Genomic DNA, 25,429 nt, shown 5'->3' with positions numbered 1-25,429 from the left:
CCACTAAAGGAACAGTGTTCCTATTATTGGTGCAAGGCTTTTTGCAGGGAAATTTCAAATGAATCGTGATTTTTATACATTTGAATGATAGAAGGATTTGAGACTTATCGAATGATACGTTAAAATCATATATTTCATGATCTTAACACCGTGTTTTAGCAGTTTTCCCTTAGGTGCACCACTAATGGTACACTTGCCCTAAGCGAATTTCGTTCACTTGGAAATCCTTAGATTTTGCAAGGATTTTGTTCAGCCGACTGACTTCACTCAAACTGGAAACATTTGTACAAAGGTTTTTCCAGTCGGATCGTTCAGCAAGCCTTCTTGTAAGCCTTGCGAGCCGACTTGAACGACTCTGATCCAGCTGAACGGCGTCTAAAAGATATTATAGTACGAGATAAAGATTGTCGCTGTCGTCGCTGTCGGCAACATGCCGGGGCGATAACTGTCAAACGGTTTGTACTTTCACGCTAAACTTGCTTCGCTCAAAAACTAGTGACGAGAACACATTTTTATTTTGCTTCTGAACATCATGAACATGCTTCTAAAAATTTCAATTTAAAAATATTTTTCAAATATTTTCTGATTCGAATTGACGAAGCACTTTCCCACTTGCATTTTTGACCATCTTCCGGCTTTTTGCCAGAAAAAATCCCGAAACCGAAAAACTCATCCTACCAATGGCCAACTGTTTGCTGCTGAGCGGGAGAATACTGATGACTTCCGATTCCATCGATCCGCGCACAGCCTGTTGGCCATTGGCAACTCACAGAATGAGTGCGACTTGTACAAAACATTCCCTCATTCAGTAAGTTCTGCATTGATTGCCTCATTTTGTAAAGTTCGAACACATGCGCTGCGTGGATCTTGTTAAGTGTATCTGCAAAAGAGTAGCAAAAAAACGGGACAACTCCGCTGCCCCCTTAAAGGCCGGTTTACAGTTCGGAAAATGTGTCACGGGTTTTTTGCGCGGGATTTAGCACGGGAATCAGCTCGGAAAAATTTCCCGTTTAGCATTCTCCACACCTCTCCACATCCAACAAAATGAAATTTGACATTTGTTTATTTACCAACATCGGTGCGTGACTCCAACTTTACGCGGGTGAAAATTTTTCAGTAGCTTTTCCGCTTTTTCGGGTGAAAATTTGAAAAATGAACTGTTTTGAGGACAATTTGTTGATCGTAGCTGCTTCAATATTAACAATCGGGTTAATAGTCAAAAAGAAGCGAATTACTAGAAAAATCGGCAGGAGCTGCTGGGTGAATCCCTACTTGCGGCAGAAGAACGAAAAAGGGAGATTTGCGGAGGATGTGAGTACTTCAGTATTTTCTGCACTTTCAGAGAATTGATCAGGAATTAATTATTTTTATTTCAATAGTTTGATGATATGCGTGGCTGGAACAGCGAGTTCGTCCAAAACTTTCATATGGAGGAGGAGCAGTTTGAAGAGCTCTTTCAAAGGGTCAAGCATCGCCTGGAGCCGAAGAGATGCACTCGTCCAGATGGAGCTAAGCATAGATTGGCCTATACATTAGAGTTAGTAGAAGCAGAAGTAAAACTACGCCAACAATAATTTGCGAAAACTGAACGTTGTTTTTTAGATATCTCGCTGGAGGACTTTTCTTTGAACGATACGCCGCAAGTAATTACCGTATTAGTAAATCTTCTAGCTGTAACATAATAAGAGAAACATGCCAAATTATTTACGAAGAGCTAGCCAGAACGGAATTTATGGCATACACGCCAGAAAATTGGATGAAGGAAGATCGCAGCAGGCTGTGCGCGCGAATGGCTGCTTTTGTTTTTTGCTGTCGCGTTTATATCGGAACCGTAAAATATTGAATTCGGCTGGTGAAGTGCTTAAACGGTTTCTGGTGCTATGCCACCCGGAAGATAATTCGAAGAAAGAAGTGATGTGAAGTGATATTTTTTGAAGTTTGGCTGGTGATACACAATTTGAATTATAGCCCATGGGTGAAATACAAAGTTCATGAAATCGCGTGGGTTTGGCTGTGTTGTAGTGTGTGTTGTCACGGTTTTTGCGATTTAGCGGCTTTCGGCCGGTGAATATTATAATTGTCTAATGGTGCTATGCCACCCGTCATACGTTGAAGAAACAACTGTTTGTGAAATAATATTTGCGTATGCTTTTCATCACAATGTTGAGAAAATGAACCGTGTGTTTTACGTTCGCTGAATATTTGGGAATATCTACGGCATGATGAAAAAAAAAAAAGATCAGTGAGGCGCTTGGCGGGTTTCCATGGTGATGACGGCGCCACGACCGACTTGGATGAATTTGGTGAGATTGTTCTGGTTATGATTGTTGCTTTGATAAACTAAATACGAGCCAATTCTAAAAAGTATATTTTTAGAATTTGGAAGTGTGTTTGTATTATCATTATCCATTTGATAACGGTAATGCATACATGCGGGGCTTATTGTAAGTGAAGGTGACTTCTGAATGGACGTGTCTCTCCAGCCATTCTGAAATGGGTCACTGGATCTGCAATAGAGCTATCACCTTCTAACTCCTGGACTAAAGCTATCTGCAAAAGCAAAGGAGCATTGCAGATAGATTTTTTCCATAATATCACTGCCGGACAGTGGGTGTTAGATGGAATACACACACACACACACACACACACGCCAGAAAATTGGATGACCGTAGCAGCAGATTTCAATGCAAAATGGAATATGCCCAATTGTCTCGGTGCACTGGATGGCAAGCACGTGAGGATCAAGTGTCCGCCGAATGCGGGTTCCCTGTATTACAACTACAAGGTAAATATTGTGTTATCTTTTCAATCATACAATCCCCATTGATATGTCCTGTGGCAAAGTCCGCGATTATAAAGCAAAGCCATATATGGTGAACACTATAGTGTTTGGGTTCGATTTCAGGCCAATCCAGGATCTTTTTGTAATGGAAATTTTCTTGACTTCTCTAGATGTAGGTACAGTAATATTGGATATTCTCAATTTGTCCATGCTTTTTCTCAAAATTTCCAAGAAATTTCCAAAAAATCATATATACCCTCAGAAATCAGTGTGATGATTGTCAATTGGTTTAAAATATTTTAGGAATTCCTAGGAAAATTCAAAATTCTCGATTTATTTAGACATTTTGTCTCAGAATTTTAAACCAACAATTCAGAAACAATTTTTTAGATCTCTGTGACCCTCAATTGATTCAGATATATTCCAAAAACTTCTGGTTATCTTTTTACATTCTGAATTTATGCAGAAATTCTCTTAGCACTCTAAAGTATTCACGAACAACTCAAAAAATGTTCTCAGAGTTCTCTGCGATGCTCAATTTCTTCAGATATATCTAGGAAGTTTCTCGTTATCCTTCTACATTTAAAATTTTTTTACATACCGTAAACGTACCATATTTGACGCGGGTCCAAACTTGACGCATTTTCTAATTAATTTTATCATAAACTAATTCTAGTTCAGACTAGCACTCGAAAATTTATTGCTTAAATTCCATTTACATGGTATTGAAGAATTCCAATCGAAAAAAGTTTATTTTTAATCAATAATAGGCAAAAAATAAAATTTATTTGAAATGGGTACGACAAGTGCGTCATTTTTTTCTTTTCTTAGTGAATGTGCTAAATATTGTTAATCAATTTTCTTAGAAATATTGTGCTGTTATTGTGCAATATTATCAATAACAGTCAGCAATATTCTTTTATTCAAGAATTGAGGTCAAAATTGTATTATTTCTAAGGGTTAAAACATTTTTTGTATGAAAATCTTGTGCGTCAAGTTAGGCATACAATGTTCCTTATTATTTGCAGTACAAAATGTTGGATCGAGATAGGAAAACAAATATGTATGGTTCTTGCATTCAAAAATCCGTCGGCAGAACAACTTAATGCTTTATGTAATCACATATAAAGGGTCATCCATAAATTACGTAACGTTATAAGGGAGAAGGGGGAGGGTTCAGGAAATCGCAACGATTCATACCAAATTTTTGCACTTTCTAGTGAAAAAACTGTGCCCAAGGTGGAGAGGAATTGAGAATGGTAACATTTAGCGCGATTTATGGTCTTCCCCTAATGTTTCAAGGGAGATTCAATAAAACACGTTAGGAGCCGAGGTGTTGGTTCAATGATTGATTTAGTAAAATGTATACATTAGGGGGTTTCCATTAAGTACGTGACGGAAAAATTACCATTTTCTACAACAACCACGTTAATTTGCCCTACGTTACACTTTTTATACGGAACCTTTCAAAAATTTGTATGAATCGTCATCTTACAGAATACCTCCTTTCCCCTAATAGCATGACGTACTCAATGGATGACCCCATATATGGGTTTTGGTCGTTTTCGAGGCCCATACACAAAGCAGTGTACAGAGAGAAGGAGGGTGAAACGGTTTCATCTTACGTGTTGTAATCGTTATACATAATTAATGTGGAGATTCTCAAACATCCATTTTTGGAATCGGTTATTTTAGTTCAAGTTTTTAACCAATTTTTCGTAATTTTTGAAACTTTTCTTCCACTTTCAGAGCAACGTAGTTTTTAAAAAGTTTCCATTCTATGAATTCACGATAGAAATACATTAAACTTAACAACAATGCTTGACTATGGTTTGAACTCAATGCCGGTTTTATTTTCTTCACTTCAAATGGACGCACAAAAGGTGCTTCCGGATGACATCATTCAAAACTTTTCCCAAAAGTTCTTACTTTTATGTTCACTCTAAAGCACTTTTTTCAGTTAATTAAGCTATAGAATACTATAACTCTTATATATTTTACATTTTAGCAATTATTTTCTAGTGCGTCAAATAAGGAACATAGGCGTCAAATCAGGCACATTCAAGAATTGATGCGTCAATTAAGGAACCTAATGCGTTTAAAAAAGTCATTAAAACATGAAGAAAAAAACGTTTCAAATATTTTTACTGATTTTTCTTTAATTTTATAATAGTTGAGCTGACAAAGTTTCAAATTTCAACAAACTCGGACAGATTTTGACGATTAGACAAATGTTTGAATTCAGAATTTCCTTAACCGCGTCAAATATGGTACGTCCACGGTATTTTCTCTAAAAAAAAAAAAAATCCTTGAAGATTCCTAAATATTTTTTTATTCTTTATCAAGGCGATTTTTACAATTCCTGGGTAATCTTATAGTTCTTTGTAATCATCAATCAGTTAGAAACAAACAAGTAATTCCTGATAATCCTTCAAAATTCCACATTATCTCAGAATTTCAAAGTATCCAACAACAATTCAGAAATACTCGCACAGATCTTTGTGTTGCTCAATTAGTTCAACATTTGTCCTCAAATTCTCTTATAATTTCAAAATATTTGCCAAAAATGTATTCAGACATTGTCTCATAATTCCAAACTATATACAATTCAAAAATGGTCTTGTTGAAAATCATTTAAGAATTTCCACCAGGAATGCCTCCGTGGGTTTCCTTCAGGGAATCCGTCGGGAATTTTCTCCAGGAATATCTCCGGGGATTTCCTCTAGAAATCCCTCCGGGGATTTTCTCTAGAAATCCCTCCGAGGATTTCATTCAGGAAGTTCTCCGGGGATTTTTTCCAGGAATTCCTCTGGGGATTTAAACAGGAATTCTTTCGGAAATTTCAGGCATTTTTCCGGAAATTGCTTCGAGGCTTTTTTCAGAGAATTCAGGGAGTTCCTGCAGATTTACTCCGAGCATACCCCCAAGAATTTCTTCGGAATTCCTTCAAGATTTACTTCGGAGTTTCTTCAGGACTTCATTCGGAGTTTCTCCAGGAATAATTTTTGAGTTTTTCCAGGAATTCCTTCGGTGTTCCTTTGAAAGTTCCTCCAGGAATTCTTGCAGACTTCCTCTGGAAAATCCTCAAAAGTTCTGCCGGGAATTCCTACAGCTACTCCGAGCATATCTCCAAGAATTTCTCCGGAATTCCTCCAAGATATACTTCGCAGTTTCTCCAGGACTTCCTTCGGAGTTTCTCCAGGAATATTTTTTGAGTTTTTCCAGGAATTCCTTCGGTGTTCCTTTAAAAGTTCCTCCAGGAATTCTTCCAGACTTCCTCTGGAAAATCCTCAAAAGTTCTGCCGGGCATTCCTACAGCTACTCCGAGCATATCCCCAAGAACTTCTCCGGAATTCCTTCAAGATATACTTCGCAGTTTCTCCACGACTTCCTTCGGAGTTTCTCCAGGAATATTTTTTTGAGTTTTTCCAGGAATTCTTTCGGTGTTCCTTTAAAAGTTCCCCCAGGTATTCCTTAAGAGTTCCTCAGGGAATTTCTCCAAGAATATTTTCAGAGTTCCTGCAGCAAATCCTACGGTGTTCCTGCAGGAATTCTTCCAGACTTCCTCTGCAAAATTCTCAAGAGTTCTGCCAGGAATTCATCCAGAGTTACTCCGATCATACCCCCAAGAATTTCTTCGGAATTCCTTCAAGATTTAATTCGGAGTTTCTTCAGGACTTCATTCGGAGTTTCTCCAGGAATAATTTTTGAGTTTTTCCAGGAATTCCTTCGGTGTTCCTTTAGAAGTTCCTCCAGGAATTCTTCCAGACTTCCTCTGGAAAATCCTCAAAAGTTCTGCCGGGAATTCCTCCAGAGTTACTCCGAGCATACCTTCAAGAATTTCTTCGGAATTCCTTCTAGATTTACTTCGGAGTTTCTCCAGGAATAATTTTTGAGTTTTTCCAGGAATTCCTTCGGTGTTCCTTTAAAAGTTCCTCCAGGAATTCTTCCAGACTTCCTCTGGAAATACCTCAAGAGTTCTGCCGGGAATTCCTCCAGAGTTTCTCCGAGCATACCTTCAAGAATTTCTTCGGAACTCCTTCTAGATTTACTTCGGAGTTTCTCCAGAATTTCCTTCGGAGTTTCTCCAGGAATAATTTTTGAGTTTTTCCAGGAATTCCTTCGGTGTTCCTTTCAAAGTTCCTCCAGGAATTCTTCCAGATTTCCTCTGGAAAAGCCTCAAGAGTTCTGCCGGGAATTCCTACAGTTCCTCCGAACATATCCCCAAGAATTTCTTCGGAATTTCTTCAAGATTTACTTCGGAGTTTTTTCAGGACTTCCTTCAGAGTTTCTCCAGGAATAATTTTTGAGTTTTCCCAGGAATTCCTTCGGTGTTCCTTTAAAAGTTCCTCCAGGAATTCTTTCAGACTTCCTCTGGAAAATGCTCAAGAGTTCTGCCGGGAATTCCTCCAGAGTTACTCCGAGCATACCCCCAAGAACTCCTTCAAGATTTACTTCGGAGTTTCTCCAGGACTTCCTTCGGAGTTTCTCCAGGAATTCCTTTAAAAGTTCCCCCAGAAATTCCTTAAGAGTTCCTCTGGGAATTTCTCCAAGAATATTTTCAGAGTTCCTGCAGCAATTCCTACGGTATTCCTGCAGGAACATGATTTACTTCGGAGTTTCTCCAGGACTTCCTTCGGAGTTTCTCCAAGAATATTTTTTTAGTTTTTCCAGGAATTCCTTCGGTGTTGCTTTAAAAGTTCCTCCAGGAATTCTTCCAGACTTCCTCTGGAAAATCCTCAAGAGTTCTGCCGGGAATCCCTACAGTTACTCCGAGCATATCCCCAAGAATTCCTTCAAGATTTACTTCGGAGTTTCTCCAGGAATAATTTTTGAGTTTTTCCAGGAATTCCTTCGGTGTTCCTTTAGAAGTTCCTCCAGGAATTCTTCCAGACTTCCTCTGGAAAATGCTCAAGAGTTCTTCCGGGAATTCCTACAGTTCCTCCGAGCATATCCCCAAGAATTTCTTCGGAATTTCTTCAAGATTTACTTCGAAGTTTTTCAGGACTTCCTTCAGAGTTTCTCCAGGAATAATTTTCGAGTTTTTCCAGGAATTCCTTCGGTGTTCCTTTAAAAGTTCCTCCAGGAATTCTTCCAGACTACCTCTGGAATATGCTCAAGAGTTCTGCCGGGAATTCCTCCAGAGTTACTCCGAGCATACCCCCAAGAACTCCTTCAAGATTTACTTCGGAGTTTCTCCAGGACTTCCTTCGGAGTTTCTCCAAGAATATTTTTTTAGTCTTTCCAGGAATTCCTTCGGTGTTGCTTTAAAAGTTCCTCCAGGAATTCTTCCAGACTTCCTCTGGAAAATCCTCAAGAGTTCTTCCGGGAATTCCTACAGTTCCTCCGAGCATATCCCCAAGAACTTCTTCGGAATTTCTTCAAGATTTACTTCGAAGTTTTTCAGGACTTCCTTCAGAGTTTCTCCAGGAATAATTTTTGAGTTTTTCCAGGAATTCCTTCGGTGTTCCTTTAAAAGTTCCTCCAGGAATTCTTCCACACTTCCTCTGGAAAATACTCAAGAGTTCTGCCGGGAATTCCTCCAGAGTTACTCCGAGCATACCCCCAAGAATTCCTTCAAGATTTACTTCGGAGTTTCTCCAGGTCTTCCTTCAGAGTTTCTCCAGGAATAATTTTTGAGTTTTCCCAGGAATTCCTTCGGTGTTCCTTTAAAAGTTCCTCCAGGAATTCTTTCAGACTTCCTCTGGAAAATCTTCAAAAGTTCTGCCGGGAATTCCTACAGTTACTCCGAGCATATCCCCAAGAATTTCTCTGGAATTCCTTCAAGATTGACTTCGGAGTTTCTCCAGGACTTCCTTCGGAGTTTCTCCAGGAATAATTTTTGAGTTTTTTCAGGAATTCCTTCGGTGTTCCTTTAAAAGTTCCCCCAGGAATTCCTCAGGGAATTTCTCCAAGAATATTTTCAGAGTTCCTGCAGCAATTCTTACAGTGTTCCTGCAGGAATTCTTCCAGACTCGTACCCCAGGCGGCACCACGGGAAGGTAGGGATAGGAGTTACTGGACAAGAGACTAAGGACCACAAATGGGGTCTATTTTATACCTGCAGGCACGCGAAGTACCAATGGTACGCATTGTCCAGTCATTTACCACCCAATGAATCAATGCACGGGTTCACTATTTGACGTTTGAGCGGTGCCGTGTTATTTATGTGACCATGGCAACCAGTGAATTCGGCATCGCTCAAACGTCAAATTAGTGAACTCGTGCATCGGTCCATGGTCTGGGTGCCGAATTCACCCGTTCCCATGGTCACGTAAATAACACAGTACGGCTCAAACGTCAATGTCGGGAGATTTCTTCCAGGAAATCCGCCGGAGATTTCGTTCAGAATTTCCCCTTCGTGGATTTTTTATATATTTTTTTCCGAAGATTTCCTACAGGAAGTTCTTTGGGGATTTGCACCAGGAGTTGCTGTAGAGATTTGCTTAAAAAATGTCTCCATGTATTTGAAGGATTTCACCGGGGATATTCCCCAACATTTATTCTGATGGTTTTCTCTAGGAATTTCTCAGGGGATTTTCAATATCAATTCCTCCGGCGATTTTCTCCAGGAATTCCTCCGGTGATTTTTTCAAAGAATTCCTGCAGGGATCTTCCAAGAATAATAAGCACCTCCAAAGATTTTTCCTGAGATTTCATTAAGAAATTCCTCCGGGAAGTTCTTTGGGGATTTCCTCCAGGCAGTTCTTTGGGGATTTGCACCAGGAGTCAGGGATTTCATCAAGAAATTCCAACGGGGATTTGCTCCAGAAATCCCTTCGGCAATTTTTCAGAGAATTTCATACGGAGAGGCCCAAGTAAAAATGGTGCAAAAGTCAAAACTGAAAAAGCAGTTATCTATTTTTAAATAGATAAATCGAAGAAAATAAAAACACACAGCTCTTTTATTTTCTAAATAAAAAGGCTGTGTGTTTTTATTGTCATTAAATTGTTGTTTTAAAAGGAGAAAACTGCTTTTTCAGTTTTAACTTCTGTGCCATTCTCTCTTGCGCCTTAAGGAATTTCTCTGGGAATTTGCACAAGGAATTTCTTTGGAGATGTCTTCCAGAAAATCCTCCGGGATTTTCTCCAGAAAATGTATCGGCTTTTTTTTTCAGAGAATTTTTCCGGAGATTTTCTCCAGGATGTTACTAATTCATTTAATAATTTAAAGAATAATAAGAAAAAGATGAAAAGAACTACACTAGAAAGCTAAAGAAATTTACACTTAGAAAAAAACTTCAAAAACTTCAATTCAAAATTAAAAAAAAAACAAATTAATAAGCAAATTTTTACAAACTATTTACACTTCAGCCCTCTCAGGGTCTATCCGGGAGAATCATTAAAGGGCAGACTCACAACCCACACTTGCTTCACGAATTCTACTTCACCACCACGAAAGAGAGAGAAAAGGGAATTGCGCTTGAAATAATTATGCTCTAAACTGTATATATTGATTTTAAATTAAAGGGTTAAATGTATTATATATTTACAAGGATTTCTTTTAAACGGATTATGAGGGATTGCACAAAAATTCACCTGACCACACCAGCTGCGTAGATTACTCGCCGGCCGAGGATGTTCGACCTATTGGCTACGACCGGGTTGACTACTTCTCGGCGGCAGTCGGTCAGACTTGTAGATACTGCTGACGGGTGAGAAACCGTTTTTCGACCTTTTGGTTACGGGATTTTTCCAGCTGGGCTTGAACGCTCGGGCACTCGTCGATATTCCGACCACTTCGCTGAACACTCTGGCACCAAGAAACCAAATTGTATGCTGATTGGTCACACACGAAATTAGAGGAATTTTGTTCCGGAAAGATCCTTTGGCTCCTCTTGCATCGCCTTATATGCAAAATTCACTTTTCGAAGTCATGACGAAGCATAGTATACGGAACATTTCCCGGGAGAGTTTTGCTTCCGTATGGTTGGTATCTCGCGCCATGTTTTTTTGTGCATAAAAGGGAATGGCGATACCAGAGGTTTTATAGGAAGGGTTTCAAATTCAAATTTAAATTATTTATATTTACAAATTCATTTTCTTTTTATTTAATTCATTTGTTGTATTAAGGGTAAGTGGTATCGAAGGATAGGGGGAAAGGGATTGTATTTACATATTAAGATATTTACATTTAAACTAGGGTTAAAGCATAATTATTTACAAATTTACGAGTATTTACAAAATTATGAAAATATAAACAAAATATGAATATTTACAAAAAATAAAAGAAAACATATAAAAAACAAAAGAAAAAATACAAAAAAGCAAATTTGGATTGTGACCTATCACATAGGTAACAATTATCCCGGATCGGGTGAAAAAAAAACGAAGGTTTTTTTTATTATTATGGAGCTCTCTATAATCGAGTTATCAGATTACGAAAAAAAAGTTCAAGCAAAAGTTCTCTCTTCTTCCAGATTTAATTGATTTGGAGCAATGATTGATCCTATGCGGCAAGTGCTGTTGCTCGAAATCACCTAAATTTGGAAGAATGAGCCTGCTTTAGCATGAATCCGGTTTTTGTTCTCTGCCTCCGACTATAGGATTCCCAGGCGTCCAACTATAAGTTTCGCTACACAACTCTCTGCTCTGCCAATTTTAGTTGATTCTTCGCAATGATTGATCCTGGACGGCAAGTGCTGTTCCGAGGAATCATATAAAATTGGAAGAGTGAGCCTGGTTGTCGCGGAAGTTGTCTTTGTCAAAACTTACAATATCCGATTTTTTTTTCTTCGAGCTACTATGTGGATAAAACTGCCGTTTATTCTGTACATAGTTCTCTTCTCTTCGAAATTCATATTGATTTGGAGCAATGATTGTTCCTTTGCGGCAAGTGCTGTTCCTCAAAATCACTTGAATTTGGAAGAGTGAGCCTGCTATGAACAGAAATATAGCAATCCTTTCTGGTCGCTTGAAGGAAAAGAGCCGTAGCTTCCAAGGTCTTTCTTTTAGGTAGAGGGATCTGCGTGTCGAGATTTGGTCAACTATGAAGACCTATTCAACTAGTAGTTCTCTGCTATTTCAAATTCAATTTAATTGAAAGCAATGATTGTTCCTGAGCGTCAAGTGCTGTTGCTCTTAATTACGTGAATTTGAAATAGTGAGGCTCACTATCTAGTTGAATACGTACTTCTATGTCGCCATGATCTGGACAGGTGATTTGTCCCGAGGAATAATTAGAAATATTAAATTGTGATCTACAAACTGCAATTGAAATGCTAGAAATTACAAAACCATATTTCGTCAGAAAAGCTCGCATTTTGCCACTCACAGAACCCACTGAACAAGGCCTAAATTAATTATTTTCCTGTCAACATTGGTTGACAAAATAACTTAGAACTAATTTACTAACACTAAATGAGAAAAAAACAATGATTACTTCTCTTTTTTTATTTAATGACGTCACAAGATTTCTCTTGGACCAGATTTTATTTTCACATACTCACATTCACACATCTCATTCAACAAACATTCATCAAGCCACTCAATCATTTCATTTCCAATCATTCCCATTCATAATTTTCCAGTTATTCATTCACACTTTCCCATTCAGTAATCACATTCATCCTACTTTATTACTACTAAAACATGATTCTAGGGCGCCCTTAATATATGGTTGTTCCTTAGATCACTCTAGCGTTTCTTATTCTAAGAGAACTGGTGATCTTTCGGCGAAACTTAAATTTAATGAACCGATCTCAATGCCGCTTCTTTACTCTCTCGCATGCGAGAAAAAATTGCAAGCAACATGAGTTGCTTTTGATGATTACACCGAATGTCGACCATACCAGGTTGAAAAAAGCCTTTTACTCAGCCCTGTGTATGTCGACTAAATAAAGAAGGTTCTTGTGTGGGTGTGAAATGTCAAAGCTTGTTTATGTTTTGACGAATGAGAAGACTGTTCACGATAACAGTGAAAGTTTTGCACTGTTTTCACGGTTTTAACAGCAGTTTGAGGGTGAAGGTTAAGGTGATACGCATCAATTGCCACAAAACGTATGCGCAGATGTAAGTTTTGTTTACTTTGTATATTTTTAGGTCAACAAAGCTGAGCTTTTGGAAATAAAGTGAGCTGGTAGAACCTGTTTTATTCCTATCTATCCCGGCTTCAGATGAATTGCCGGCCACACTCCGAGTGATTTACCCGTGAGATCTTCAAGATCATACGATGACGTCCCTATCTTAGCCTTGACCTTACAAGGGAGATACTGCGGTCCGTACTTTGAATTGTAGTTATCCGCAGCGCTCGATTGTTTCATGTTTCTCCTGAAAACCAGCTGGCCGACGGAGAATGATTTAGCGAAACGACGGCTGCGTAGATTATAATGTTTTGTGGACGATTCATGTGCCTTAGCTAATTTACTTTTAACGATGTCGTATATTTTAGAGAGAGTTTGTTTACGCCGTTCTTCCCTTTCGTCGTCGGAAAGAAGTTGATCGTGGCGTAAAAGACGATGATCTTCACCCTTTTCAGACAGCTCGAAGCCATGTGTAATGAAATAGGGCGTGAAGCCCGTTGAAGTGTGTTTAGTGGTGTTTAAAATCAATTCAATCTCGGCGATTTTGGTATCCCATAAACGCTGATCCTCACGAACATAGGTTCGTATAGCAGTGTTTATGGTGCGGTTCACTCGCTCGACGGGATTCGCCTGTGAATGATACCGCGAATTGAGCCAATGCGTGATTCCAAATTGGTCAAGCAGGTCTTTGAACACTTTCGCGATAAATGTGCTACCGTTGTCCGTGATAATTATTTCAGGCACGGAGTTCCGGTAGAACCACTGTTCCTTCAGAACCCCACACATGGCTGAGCTATCTAATTTCCGCACGGGATGTAACATCACCCACTTCGAGAAGTAGTCGGTTATCACCAAAAGGTGTTGATTTCCTTTTCTACTGCGTGGGAGGGGTCCGACGAAATCAATTGAAATGATTTGCCATGGATAAGATGCTTGACGCATTTTTCCCATCTCGGGTGTAACTGCTACGAACGGGGCTTTAATTTCTTTGCACGTAGTGCACGCCTGAATATACGATCGTATGGTTGAGCCCATTTTAGGCCAATAAAATCGTTTTTGGATACGAGCCAGCGTTTTCTCATAGCCCTGATGAAACGTGTCATCGTGATTTTCTTTCAATATGACGGAAATTTCGTCAGGTGATGGAACAATTTTCCATTCAAAACGGGAATCGTAAGGCTCGTTCTTCGCAATAACGAATTTCATCAATTTACCGTCTTCTAAGCGAAAGTCGGCATAGTCATCTGGGTTGCTCAAAACGTTTTCAACCAAGGAGGTATGCCAAGATGCAGTAGATGGATCTAGGACTACAGCTACACTTCTCGACAAGGCATCTGGGACAATATTGTCCTTACCCTTTCTATGAACCACAGACATGTCGAATTGCTGTAGATTCAAGCTCCATCGACTGCACCTTGACCCTACCTTCCATTTGGTATTGAGGATATGTGTCAACGCAGATGAATCTGTGATGAGCTTGAAATGGTAGCCCTCAATGTATCCACGGAAGTGGTCAATAGCCAGCAATGCTGCTAGGGCCTCTTTCTCAGCGGCATGGTAATTTCGTTGGGGCGTTGTTAATTTGTGAGAATAATAAGAGATTACTCTCTCGCCATCCTTTTGCTTCTGTGTCAAGACAGCAGCTACAGCGACGTCGCTGGCATCTGTTTGGATGGTAAATTCTTTCGTAAAATCTGGACTACCTAATATAGGAGCACTCACCAGGCGTTCTTTAATTACACAGAAGGATTTTTCTGCCTCATCAGTCCACTTAATGATTTTAGATGTCGTTTTTAGGAGATCAGTAAGCGCCGCTGTGATCTCGCTAAAGTCCGAAATAAACCGACGGTAATAGTTTACCATTCCTAGAAATCTCCTTAGTTTTGTAATCGAATTGGGTCTCTCGTACTCAATTATGGGTCGAGTTTTCTCAGGGTTAGCTCGAAGGCCTTGGGTACTAAGGAGGTACCCTAGGAATGGTATTTCTGGGACGCCGAATTGCGACTTTTCCAAATTAATGGACAAGTTTGCCTCTCTCAGCCTGCGTGCAATTTCTCGCAGTAGCTGCACGTGATGTTCGAATGTCTCCGTCACCACGACGATATCGTCGAGGTAGACAAAGACATACGGTTCCAATACACCGTGGCCTAGCACGTGGTCCATTAGCCTTGCCAGGGTGGCGGGACTATTGACCAGACCAAAAGGCATACGGGTGTATTGGAACAATCCCTTGCCTTGCACACTGAATGCTGTATACTTCCTCGAGGCCGGATGAAGAGGTATTTGGAGGAAAGCTTCCGAAAGATCTATTGTTGATAGATAGTTGGCTTTCGGAAGTTGGCCTAGTATACGACAGGGGTGCGGCAAGGGATAAGCATCTCGTACAGTGCGCTCGTTTATTTTACGGGCATCTAAGCAGAGGCGAACTTTATGTGGCTTTATTACGGGGACGCAATTGAGTGACCACGAAGAGTTACTACGTTCAATTATCCCAGTGTCAAGCAGACGTTGCAGTTCAGTGCCCACCAAACCTAATGTTTTTGGCGACATGACGTAGGGAAACTGACGTACCGGGGGTTTATCTTTCCATTCTTCCTTAATTTCGATACGATGCTCAGTTAGCGGGGTTAATGACAATTGCCCCTTGCGGGCTGGCAGGAATAGTTTTTTTGTTGCCTGAATTACCCGTTGCTCTTCAATCGTAAGAATAGAAGAGGACGTTGGCTGTGTGGTTTCTTCTTCCCCAAAATCATCAATTAGGGCACATTCTCCGACTGTTGGTTGAATGTTAAATTTGGCCCAAAAATCCATGCCACAAATGCAACGGATGGCTAATTTTGGAACAACCAAAGTCGGAATGATTTTGGTTACGCCATTGAAAGTAAATGGCAAATAAATTTGACCAAGAATCTCCAGTGGTTCGCCACCAGCGGTGCGCAACTTAATGGGATTTTGAAGTGGTTTGATTTTGCGAGGATTTAGTGAAGAGTATACACTGTCGTTAATTAAGGTGAGGTTGCTACCACTATCCAGTAGCGCACGGATTTTGTGCTCATATATACATATGTTGGTGTATGGGCGATTATCATTGGGATACGGGTAAGTAATTAAACATGTGATTGGTTCTTCAGAATAGAGATCAGCGGTGGCTTTGATGAAAAATGTAGGAGAAGAGCTTAGAGTATGATACGCGTTTAACGGTTCAGCGAACTGCGTTTTTCGTTCGCTGTCATGGCGTTTTTTGTGCAATAGGGACAATTGTTAAACGGGTATCCACGGAAGCCACAATTTTCGCAAAGTACCGCTCTCGGGAGACGACATTCTCTCAAAGAATGTCCGTAATTTCCACAATTGAAGCATGTATTATCCGGAGGGGGTTGGTATGAATCAATGAGATTTTCAAGGGTCGATCGGTTTCTTTGTTGAACTTGATTTCGAGCAGATGCTTGTGGGGGGTTTTTGGATTGAATTTGTGCCTGGGATTGGTGGGCCGATTTTTGTGGGTTGGAGTGGGTTGTTGGTGACGAATTAGATTGATTTTGTTGGCTCAATGCTGAGTTTTTCTTGGGCTTTGTCTGACTGACAGCATTTACGGATTTCTCAATCCCAAACACCTTATTATAGGCGGAGAAATTAAGCGCATCAATTTTCTGGCCGGCAGCAATTAATGTGGGTAGATCAGTGATCGGTAGGAAAGTTAATTGCTTTCTGTAATCAATTCTAATATTCTGGAGTAAAATTTGTACTTTTTCGTACTCCGGAATTTGAATGCACATAGTTCGAAACAATCGTTCCATTTCATAATAAAACTCATGGAACGACTCGTTTCTTTGCTGGCGTCGCTGATATATTTTCATTTTTATAAGCGCGTCTAAATCTGGATGCATGAAGGTTCTTTTCAATTCAAGCACCAGATGGTCCCAATTAATTAATCGTCCTGTGGAGCGCATGGTCATATACCATTTTAGCGCTGGTCCTGTAAACAGGTGAACGGCAGATTCAAATAACTCAACTTCTGAAACATGCTCTGCTAACGAGAAGGTTTGTACAATTTCAAGAAATTCGTTAAGCTTGAGCCCTTGATCTGCACCGTCGTATTTGCTGATCTTCCATTGAGAAACAGGTAAAGTATGTCGCGATGGATTAGGTGGCTGCAATGTATAGTGAGGGGGGTACGGTGAGTATGGGATTGGTATTTGAGGCTGATGAGAATGTGTATTTTGCTGATTGGGGTACGTAGTAGATGATTCTTGTGTGTTAGTTGGCACACTACTATTGAACCACGGCTGTGAGGTGCATTGCGGATTCGATGTAAATCGGCTTGACGAAGCAGTGGGTATTTGGGGAATCGATTGAGCGGCATTAGAAAAATATGGCACATTTTTATACGGATTGGATGGCACTGTTGGTGGTAAATCGGCAAAACCAACCGAATGTTGATTCTTGTGGCGATCGGAATTTGTTATCGCGTTCGAGTCTATTGTTCGAGGGGGATGAGCAAACAAACCGCTTGGATCTGCGACAGAAGCTTGTGATTGAGGTGTGGGTAGGGTGGCTCTTTGACCCATTGCAATTTCGAGCTCTTTTATGCGAGCTTGCAACGATTCAATTATTGCCTTCACTTCTGGACTGCAAGAAATTAGTAATTGAGATTGTGCAAGCTCTTGAGACGATATTTGTGGTGGGTTATATTGACTATTTCCTACTCTCACATCACTGATAAGAGCTCCTGAAGGATCAAGGGACTCTTGGTTAACTTCAAATAAATTAAGTAATGCCTGTTCAGTGTCAATTTCCTGCTGATTATTTACAAGGTTCAAATTATCCCCATAAAATTCTTTAATTAAAACCTCAACAATGTCCACAAGAAGACATTTCAAAAATCCGCTTTCTTCTGCGGTAATATCCACACGTTTCATCAGCTGATACACTCTATGACCGTAATGCAAGAACCTCGTTTTACACTTCGCCCTTAGGGTGCGATCGTGCTGTTTCACCGTTTCACTTATTTCCAAAAACTTTTTTTCGCAAACACTTATTTCCTCAACTTTGTTTTCACCCACAACTGCTTCCAAAAATCTCTTCTCCGCCTTTTCTAATTTTAGATGTTCTCGTAAACTTCTTCGCCTGCGTGAGAACGACGGATCGTCTCGAATTACTATAGCCCGCATTGATAATTCACACAAGAGCTCTTCATTTTCTAAATGGTCCACTCGGATATCGTGGTACCACCCTAGAATCATTTCTATAGCTTGCGTAACATTCGTACCGGCCATGGCTAGTATACGTATAATTCACAAAATATTTAAAGCAAATTCACTATGTTTAAATAAAAGAAGTAATTCACAAAAGAAATATTTCACATAAGGTATTCAATTCAATTCACAAAATAAATTCAATTCAACAAAAAAATCTATTCAATACAAAATCAATTCACACGTTATTTAAATGAAAATAATTCTATTCAGGACTAAGACAATGAGCTATAGCATGACACTTAATTGTTCAATGAACAAAGGAATAAAAAAGCTATTATCATCATCCGAAATGGTTTTGTTCTAGCACATGCGGTTTTGCAATTTGAAAGCACAATTTAGTAATTCTTATTATGAAAGAAATTGGAACGAAATTGAAATTTTCGATTTCGGATTCTCCCGGAGCACAATTAAAAAAAAAGGTTCTAATTTAGGGTTAAAGTAGAAACTTTTTGTTCACTTTAATTTACGTTGGGCGCCAATTGTTACTAATTCATTTAATAATTTAAAGAATAATAAGAAAAAGATGAAAAGAACTACACTAGAAAGCTAAAGAAATTTACACTTAGAAAAAAACTTCAAAAACTTCAATTCAAAATTAAAAAAAAAACAAATTAATAAGCAAATTTTTACAAACTATTTACACTTCAGCCCTCTCAGGGTCTATCCGGGAGAATCATTAAAGGGCAGACTCACAACCCACACTTGCTTCACGAATTCTACTTCACCACCACGAAAGAGAGAGAAAAGGGAATTGCGCTTGAAATAATTATGCTCTAAACTGTATATATTGATTTTAAATTAAAGGGTTAAATGTATTATATATTTACAAGGATTTCTTTTAAACGGATTATGAGGGATTGCACAAAAATTCACCTGACCACACCAGCTGCGTAGATTACTCGCCGGCCGAGGATGTTCGACCTATTGGCTACGACCGGGTTGACTACTTCTCGGCGGCAGTCGGTCAGACTTGTAGATACTGCTGACGGGTGAGAAACCGTTTTTCGACCTTTTGGTTACGGGATTTTTCCAGCTGGGCTTGAACGCTCGGGCACTCGTCGATATTCCGACCACTTCGCTGAACACTCTGGCACCAAGAAACCAAATTGTATGCTGATTGGTCACACACGAAATTAGAGGAATTTTGTTCCGGAAAGATCCTTTGGCTCCTCTTGCATCGCCTTATATGCAAAATTCACTTTTCGAAGTCATGACGAAGCATAGTATACGGAACATTTCCCGGGAGAGTTTTGCTTCCGTATGGTTGGTATCTCGCGCCATGTTTTTTTGTGCATAAAAGGGAATGGCGATACCAGAGGTTTTATAGGAAGGGTTTCAAATTCAAATTTAAATTATTTATATTTACAAATTCATTTTCTTTTTATTTAATTCATTTGTTGTATTAAGGGTAAGTGGTATCGAAGGATAGGGGGAAAGGGATTGTATTTACATATTAAGATATTTACATTTAAACTAGGGTTAAAGCATAATTATTTACAAATTTACGAGTATTTACAAAATTATGAAAATATAAACAAAATATGAATATTTACAAAAAATAAAAGAAAACATATAAAAAACAAAAGAAAAAATACAAAAAAGCAAATTTGGATTGTGACCTATCACATAGGTAACAAGGAAGTGCTCTGAGGATTTGCACCAGGAGTTGCTGTGGAGAATTTGCTCCAAAAATTCCTCCAGGGATTTGAGGGATTCCTCCGGGCATATCCTCCAACATTTACTCCGGGGATTTTCTCCTGGAATTCCTCAGTGGATTTTCAATAATAATTCCTCCGGGGATTTCCCTCAGCAATTCCTCCAGCAATTTTTCCGGAGATTTCCTTCAGAAATTCCTCCGGAAATTTGCTACATGAATTCCTTCGGTTGTTTTCACCAAGAATTCCTCCAGAGATTTTCCCCAGAAATTCCTCCGGTGATTTTTTCAAAGAATTCTGGGAAGGGATCTCCCAAGAATGATAAGCAACTCTAAACATTTTTCCAGGGATTTTATTAAGAAAATCCTCTGGGTTTTTCTCCAGAAATCCCTTCGGGGATTTGTCAGAGATTTTTTTCTGAGATTTCCTCCAGGAAGTTCTCTGGGGATTTGCACCGGGAACTCCTCAGGGGATTATCAATAGCAATTCCTCCGGAGATTTCTTCCAGGAATTCTTCCAGCAATTTTCCGGAGATTCCTTCAGAAGTTCCTCCGGGAATTTGCTGCATCAACTCCTTCGGTTATTCCCACCAAGAACTCCTTCGGCGAATTCCTCCGGTGATTTTTTCAAAGAATTCCGCCAGGGATCTCCCAAGAATAATAAACACCTTCAAAGATTTTTTTCGGGATTCCTTCCAGGAATTCCGCCGAGGATTTTGTCCATAATTTCCTCTGGATATTTTGTCCAGAAATTCATTAAGTAATTCCTCCGGGATTTCTCCAGCAAATGTTTCGGGGATTTTTTCAGAGAATTTTTCCGGAGATTTCCTCCAGGAAGATCTTTGGGGATTTGCACCAGGAGTTACTGTGGAGATTTTCTCCAGAAATTCCTCCAGATATCCCCCAACATTTACTCCGGGGGTTTTCTCAAGGAATTCCTCAGGGGATTTTCAATAGCAATTCCTCCAGGGATTTCCTTAAGGAATTCCTCGAGCATTTTTTTTTTCGGAGATGTCCTTCAGAAATTCTTCCGGGAATTCGCTATTTGAATTCCTTTGATTATTTCCACCAGGAATTCCACCGGAAATTTTCTCCAGAAATTCCTCCGGTGATTTTTTCAAATATGTAATTCCTCTAGAGATCTCCTCCTAAGGTTTTCCCTCCGGGGTTAAGGATTTCCTTCATGGACTTCAATCAAAAAATATTTTTTTTCATAAATTCTTCCGGGAATTCTTATGGAGCTCCAGCGTGAATTCCTTGGGATTTTCTCCATAATTCATCCTGATTTTTTTTTCCGAAATATGTCCAGAATTCTCCAGAGTTCCTCAAGTACAGTCAAACCTCCATGAATCGATTACTGAAGTTCCCATCGACTTATAGAACAGATTAGAAATTATTCCGGATTTCCATCGGCAATTCTTCTAGATTTCTTCCAGAAATTTCTCCAGCGATTCATTTGGATATCCAGAAAGTTCCTCTGAAGTTTCTTTCCAACGGTGGGAATTTGAATTTCCTCCCTAGTTTCTCCAGGAAAATTCTTCGGAGTTCGTCAAGCAATTACCCCGAAGTTCCTCTAGAAACGCTCCCGGAGTCCCCTCAGAAACACATCCGGAGTTTCTTCAGGAACGCCTCCTAAGTTCCTCCAGGAATTGCTTCGTAATTACGCCAGGAGGAATTCCTGGACGAAATCCCTGGAGGAATTTCTGTACGAAATTTCCAGAAGAATTCCTAAAGATATCCCAGTAGAAGTTTCCAGAAGAAAAAAAAAAAGAAAGAAATCCCACAAACAATTTGTGAAGAAAATCCTCCGAGGAATTTCTCAATGAATTTCTGGACGAAATCCCCAGAGAAAATCCTGGACGAAATCTCCGGAGGAATTGCTATTGGAAATTTTCTGAGGAATTCCTGGAGAAATCCCGGGAGAAATTGCTGTTGGAAATTCCTGGCGAAAATTCCCAGAAGAGTTCTTGGGGATATTGCCGGAGTAATTCTTGAAATCCCCGGAGAAATTCCTGGTTGGAATCCCAAGAGAAATTCCTGAAAGAAATCCCCGGAGAAATTTCTGCAGCAAAACCCCAAGGGAGTTTTTGGGGAAAATCTTCGGACGAAATTCCCAGAAAAATTCCTGGAGGATATCCCAGAATAAGTTTCGGTAGGAAATTCCCTGAGGAGCTCCTCAAGTAAATCCCCTCAACAAATCCTGGAGAAAATCCTAGAAAAATTCTATGAGAAAATCCCCGGAAAAATCCCTTGTTTAAATCCCAAGAGAAATTACTATTAGAAATCCCCTGATGAATTCCTGAAAAAAAAAATTCTCCCAGGGGGTCTTGAGGAACACCCCCGAAGGAATCCTTGAAATTATCGGAGAAATTCCTGGAGTGAATCCCCGAGGGAAATTTCCATTACGAAAAGATCCTGGACCGACCGGGAATCGAACCCAGACACCTTCAATTGCTTTGCTTTGTAGCCACGGACTCTAACCACTCTGCTAAGGGAGGCCCTTTGTTCAAAAATATTCTTGGAATGTCTCGTTTGATCAATATTCCAAATAAGTTTAGACATTCTCTCAGAACTCCAAAGTATTCATCAACAATTCAGCAATAATCTTAAAAACTAAAAATAATCCTGGAGTTCTCTGTAATTGTAATATTTTTTCATAAATAACCTAAGAATCTAACTTTTCAAATTGGTCTGAATTTTCTACAGTGAGCTCCATTTGAATTGACATTTCTTTTCCACTGTGTACTGCGATCAAAGAAAAATGCTTCTTTGCCATTTCTTGCAAGAAATTTCCCACCCATCGAGATAGGCGTTTACTTTGCTGTTGAAGTGCGTACTTCCTATTATGGGAATTAAAAGACACCGACACGTTAATGCTTCCAGTGGACGATTTGCCCTTTGAAGGAAGCACCACACTAGACAACGGGCTAGCATGTAACGTCCAGTGGTCGTCCATTCCTGACGAAAACCGCACTAACCGCACTGCCATGAAGCCCATGAATTATTCTCAGTTAGTTAAGAAATATCCTAGGAATCTCTTGCTATCCGTAGTAATTCTCAATTTGTCCAGAAATTGAATCCCAAAATATTCACTAAAATATCAGAAAAAAATCTGTATATTTTCTGTGATTCTCAATTAGTTCATAAACAGGGTAACTTTGATGGTTTTTTGGAAGAAGATCTGATTATTACTGCATTCTGTTTCAACAATTTTTATTTCATATCTTTAAAACAAGTACTTGTAGCTCATTTATCGATTGCAGCTGAAAAAATGCATAACGATCAACTTTGAAGGGACTTTCCATTTTTCATATACAGTTAACTCTCCCTTACTCGATATTCCGTATCTCGATATCGAGTTAGAGAACCATAGTAAAAGTTGGTTTTCATGGCTAACTCGATGGTCCCTTGGATCGCAGTTGCATTGGTTTTGTGTTCTGTAACTTGTTATCTCCCTAACTCGATGGTCCCTTCAATATCGAGTAAGGGAGAGATGACTGTAGTCAATTTTCGGCTTTATGGTAACTTTGATAATGGGTATATAACCATGATAATCCACAACCAAACTACTGTTTGACATAACTACAGTTGAAACTAGGTTGCAGAATAAAAATAAATGAGTATTAAATTGCTTTCATTGAATTCAGAATTAATAGGATAAATTATCTACAAAAGTGTTAAAGTTGAAACAAATGTGACAAACGACATAATAAGTCCTTAAGTATTTATATAAAATTATGTTTTTGAATGAATATAGATTGATGTTTATGTTTTGGCATTGATTTCTATATGAATCAATCATTTTTGCAATATAAATATTATTTATTATTATTATATATATTTATTTATTAAATAAGTTTATTTCGATATGAAAAGTCAATAAGGCATACATCTAGACGTTTGACGTAATATGGGAATTTCAGACTTGGATTGCAAAAAGGCCTCAAATAGTAGAAATGCTTTTTGCTAAGAGATTTAAGACTCGAGTTCAACTATATCTAGGCTGTCAAGAATGAGTGACAAACACTTTAAAACTTTATAACATAGTGATCCTAGTACAAATTGTGTGTAAGCGTTTAAAAATCACTATACCCCACCAGCGCCATCAATGAATGTTATTTCAAAGAATGTTAGGGGCTCTTTGGAATAAACTAGATTTATTTATGAAGCTGGACTATTTCAACAAACACACCTGGTGCCTTACCATTTTTATTGCTACGCTTTCTCTATTGTAACATATTCTAATCAAATATTTTTCTTTTCAATTACAGCGCTACCACAGCATCATACTAATGGCAGCCAGTGATGCTAGTTACCGATTCACTTTTATCGACGTTGGATCTCCTGGTGCAGATGGCGATGTAAATGTTTTCTCCAGAACTGATTTCGGAAAACACATATTAGAGGACGCCCCATTTTTGAATTTACCGCCAGATTCTCCCATCAATGGTGACGACACGCCGTATTTCTTCATTGCTGATGATGCTTTCCCATTATCCCATCGTATAATGAAGCCATACGGGACAGCAACCGAACTCATTAATGCTCAAAGAATTTTCAACTATATAGACTCTCGCGTGCTCGTCGCACTGTTGAGAATGCATTCGGAATTTTGACAATGCGTTGGGGATGTCTTCGATCAGAATTTCTTTGTGCTCCAGATAAAGTCAAGATCATCGTTGCTGCATGTTGTGCACTACATAATTTTCTATTGAATAGAAGTGCATCATACGCGACGTCAGCAGATCGTTATGACAAAAATGAAAAAGTTGTCGAGGGAGAATGGCGCACATTACAGCAGATGGATCAGATTAATGGGCATAAACGTGGACGGCCTCATGAAGCCGGCAGTTTTATTCGTCGAAAATTGACGGAATATTTCAACAATGTAAACATTTTACCGTTTCAGTTTGAACGCGCTAACTGTATTTAGAACATAGAGAAATGTGCTTAATTTGAGGTTAGCTCAGCATCGTAATAACGTATATAAGTAAATGGAAGAACTTTTGCAATTCATTTGCTATTTAAGAAAACATTATTTTGATTTTTATTTGTTTTATACATACAGAGCCTCCTTTGATTTGCGACGAACTCCAGACAAACTAAGGCAGATGAATACTATGTAATGTTTGATATAAAAATCATTAGATCTTACAGTCAACTAATTGCTGCAATAGTATTGAATTACGATGCAAATCACCATTGTTGAGTTACTTTTTTTTTTGTTTTCAGCTCAAACCGATGTCTGGTTCTCTAGATTTGTGCTATTGAAAATTTGATGTTTTGCTTCCATGTAAAAAAGTATGTAAAGGATAATAAAGACTAGCTTATTATTTATGTTATAAAATTTGTATGGAGTCTTGCGAAAGAAAGGGTTTAATACAATATAATTAATCGAACAGTTTGCCTATACGTGCTGTGTGCAATGGACAATATTGTAAGACAAAATACTTTAGCGCCAGTCGTTCCAAGTTTGTATGGAATTTACTATAGAAAAACTTACTTTTGCAAAGAAAAATCATTAAAGGTTGCCCACTGACATCTGTAAAAATTGTGAACACAAACTTCGATAGGTATTTTTACGACAAAGATTATAGCCGAAGACCGCGAAACAATCCGACACTTGTGAAAAAAGTTTTTCAATAAAACCTATTGACAAGGTGACGTTTATTAAATAATAATAAAAATATTTCTATGTAGGTACTTGTAATTC

At 38.9% G+C, this 25,429-nt stretch overlaps 1 protein-coding gene across 1 annotated transcript; it reads left to right on the top strand.

Annotated features, from left to right (window-relative positions):
• Nucleotides 1-926: 926 nt before the first annotated feature.
• Nucleotides 927-24,680, top strand: LOC110676692. Its single transcript, XM_021845547.1, has 5 exons — nucleotides 927-1,311; nucleotides 1,380-1,537; nucleotides 1,603-1,751; nucleotides 2,658-2,785; nucleotides 23,988-24,680. The coding sequence occupies exons 1-5, from the start codon at nucleotides 1,153-1,155 to the stop codon at nucleotides 24,330-24,332; spliced, it is 939 nt and encodes a 312-aa protein (XP_021701239.1). The 5' UTR covers nucleotides 927-1,152; the 3' UTR covers nucleotides 24,333-24,680.
• The last annotated feature ends 749 nt before the right edge of the window (nucleotides 24,681-25,429 follow it).

Source organism: Aedes aegypti, chromosome 2 (assembly GCF_002204515.2).
Source record: "Aedes aegypti strain LVP_AGWG chromosome 2, AaegL5.0 Primary Assembly, whole genome shotgun sequence".
NCBI lineage: Eukaryota > Metazoa > Arthropoda > Insecta > Diptera > Culicidae > Aedes > Aedes aegypti.
This window is presented reverse-complemented; position numbering and strand designations above follow the sequence as displayed.

What these genes read in the sequence shown, in the direction of transcription:
- LOC110676692 (XM_021845547.1), top strand. Translation starts at nt 1,153, where the DNA reads ATGAACTGTTTTGAGGACAATTTGTTGATCGTAGCTGCTTCAATATTA. An exon ending in AAGGGAGATTTGCGGAGGAT is followed by an intron (nt 1,312 to 1,379) that starts GTGAGTACTTCA and finishes TTATTTCAATAG; the next exon opens with TTTGATGATATGCGTGGCTG. An exon ending in TATGGCATACACGCCAGAAA is followed by an intron (nt 1,752 to 2,657) that starts ATTGGATGAAGG and finishes ACACGCCAGAAA; the next exon opens with ATTGGATGACCGTAGCAGCA.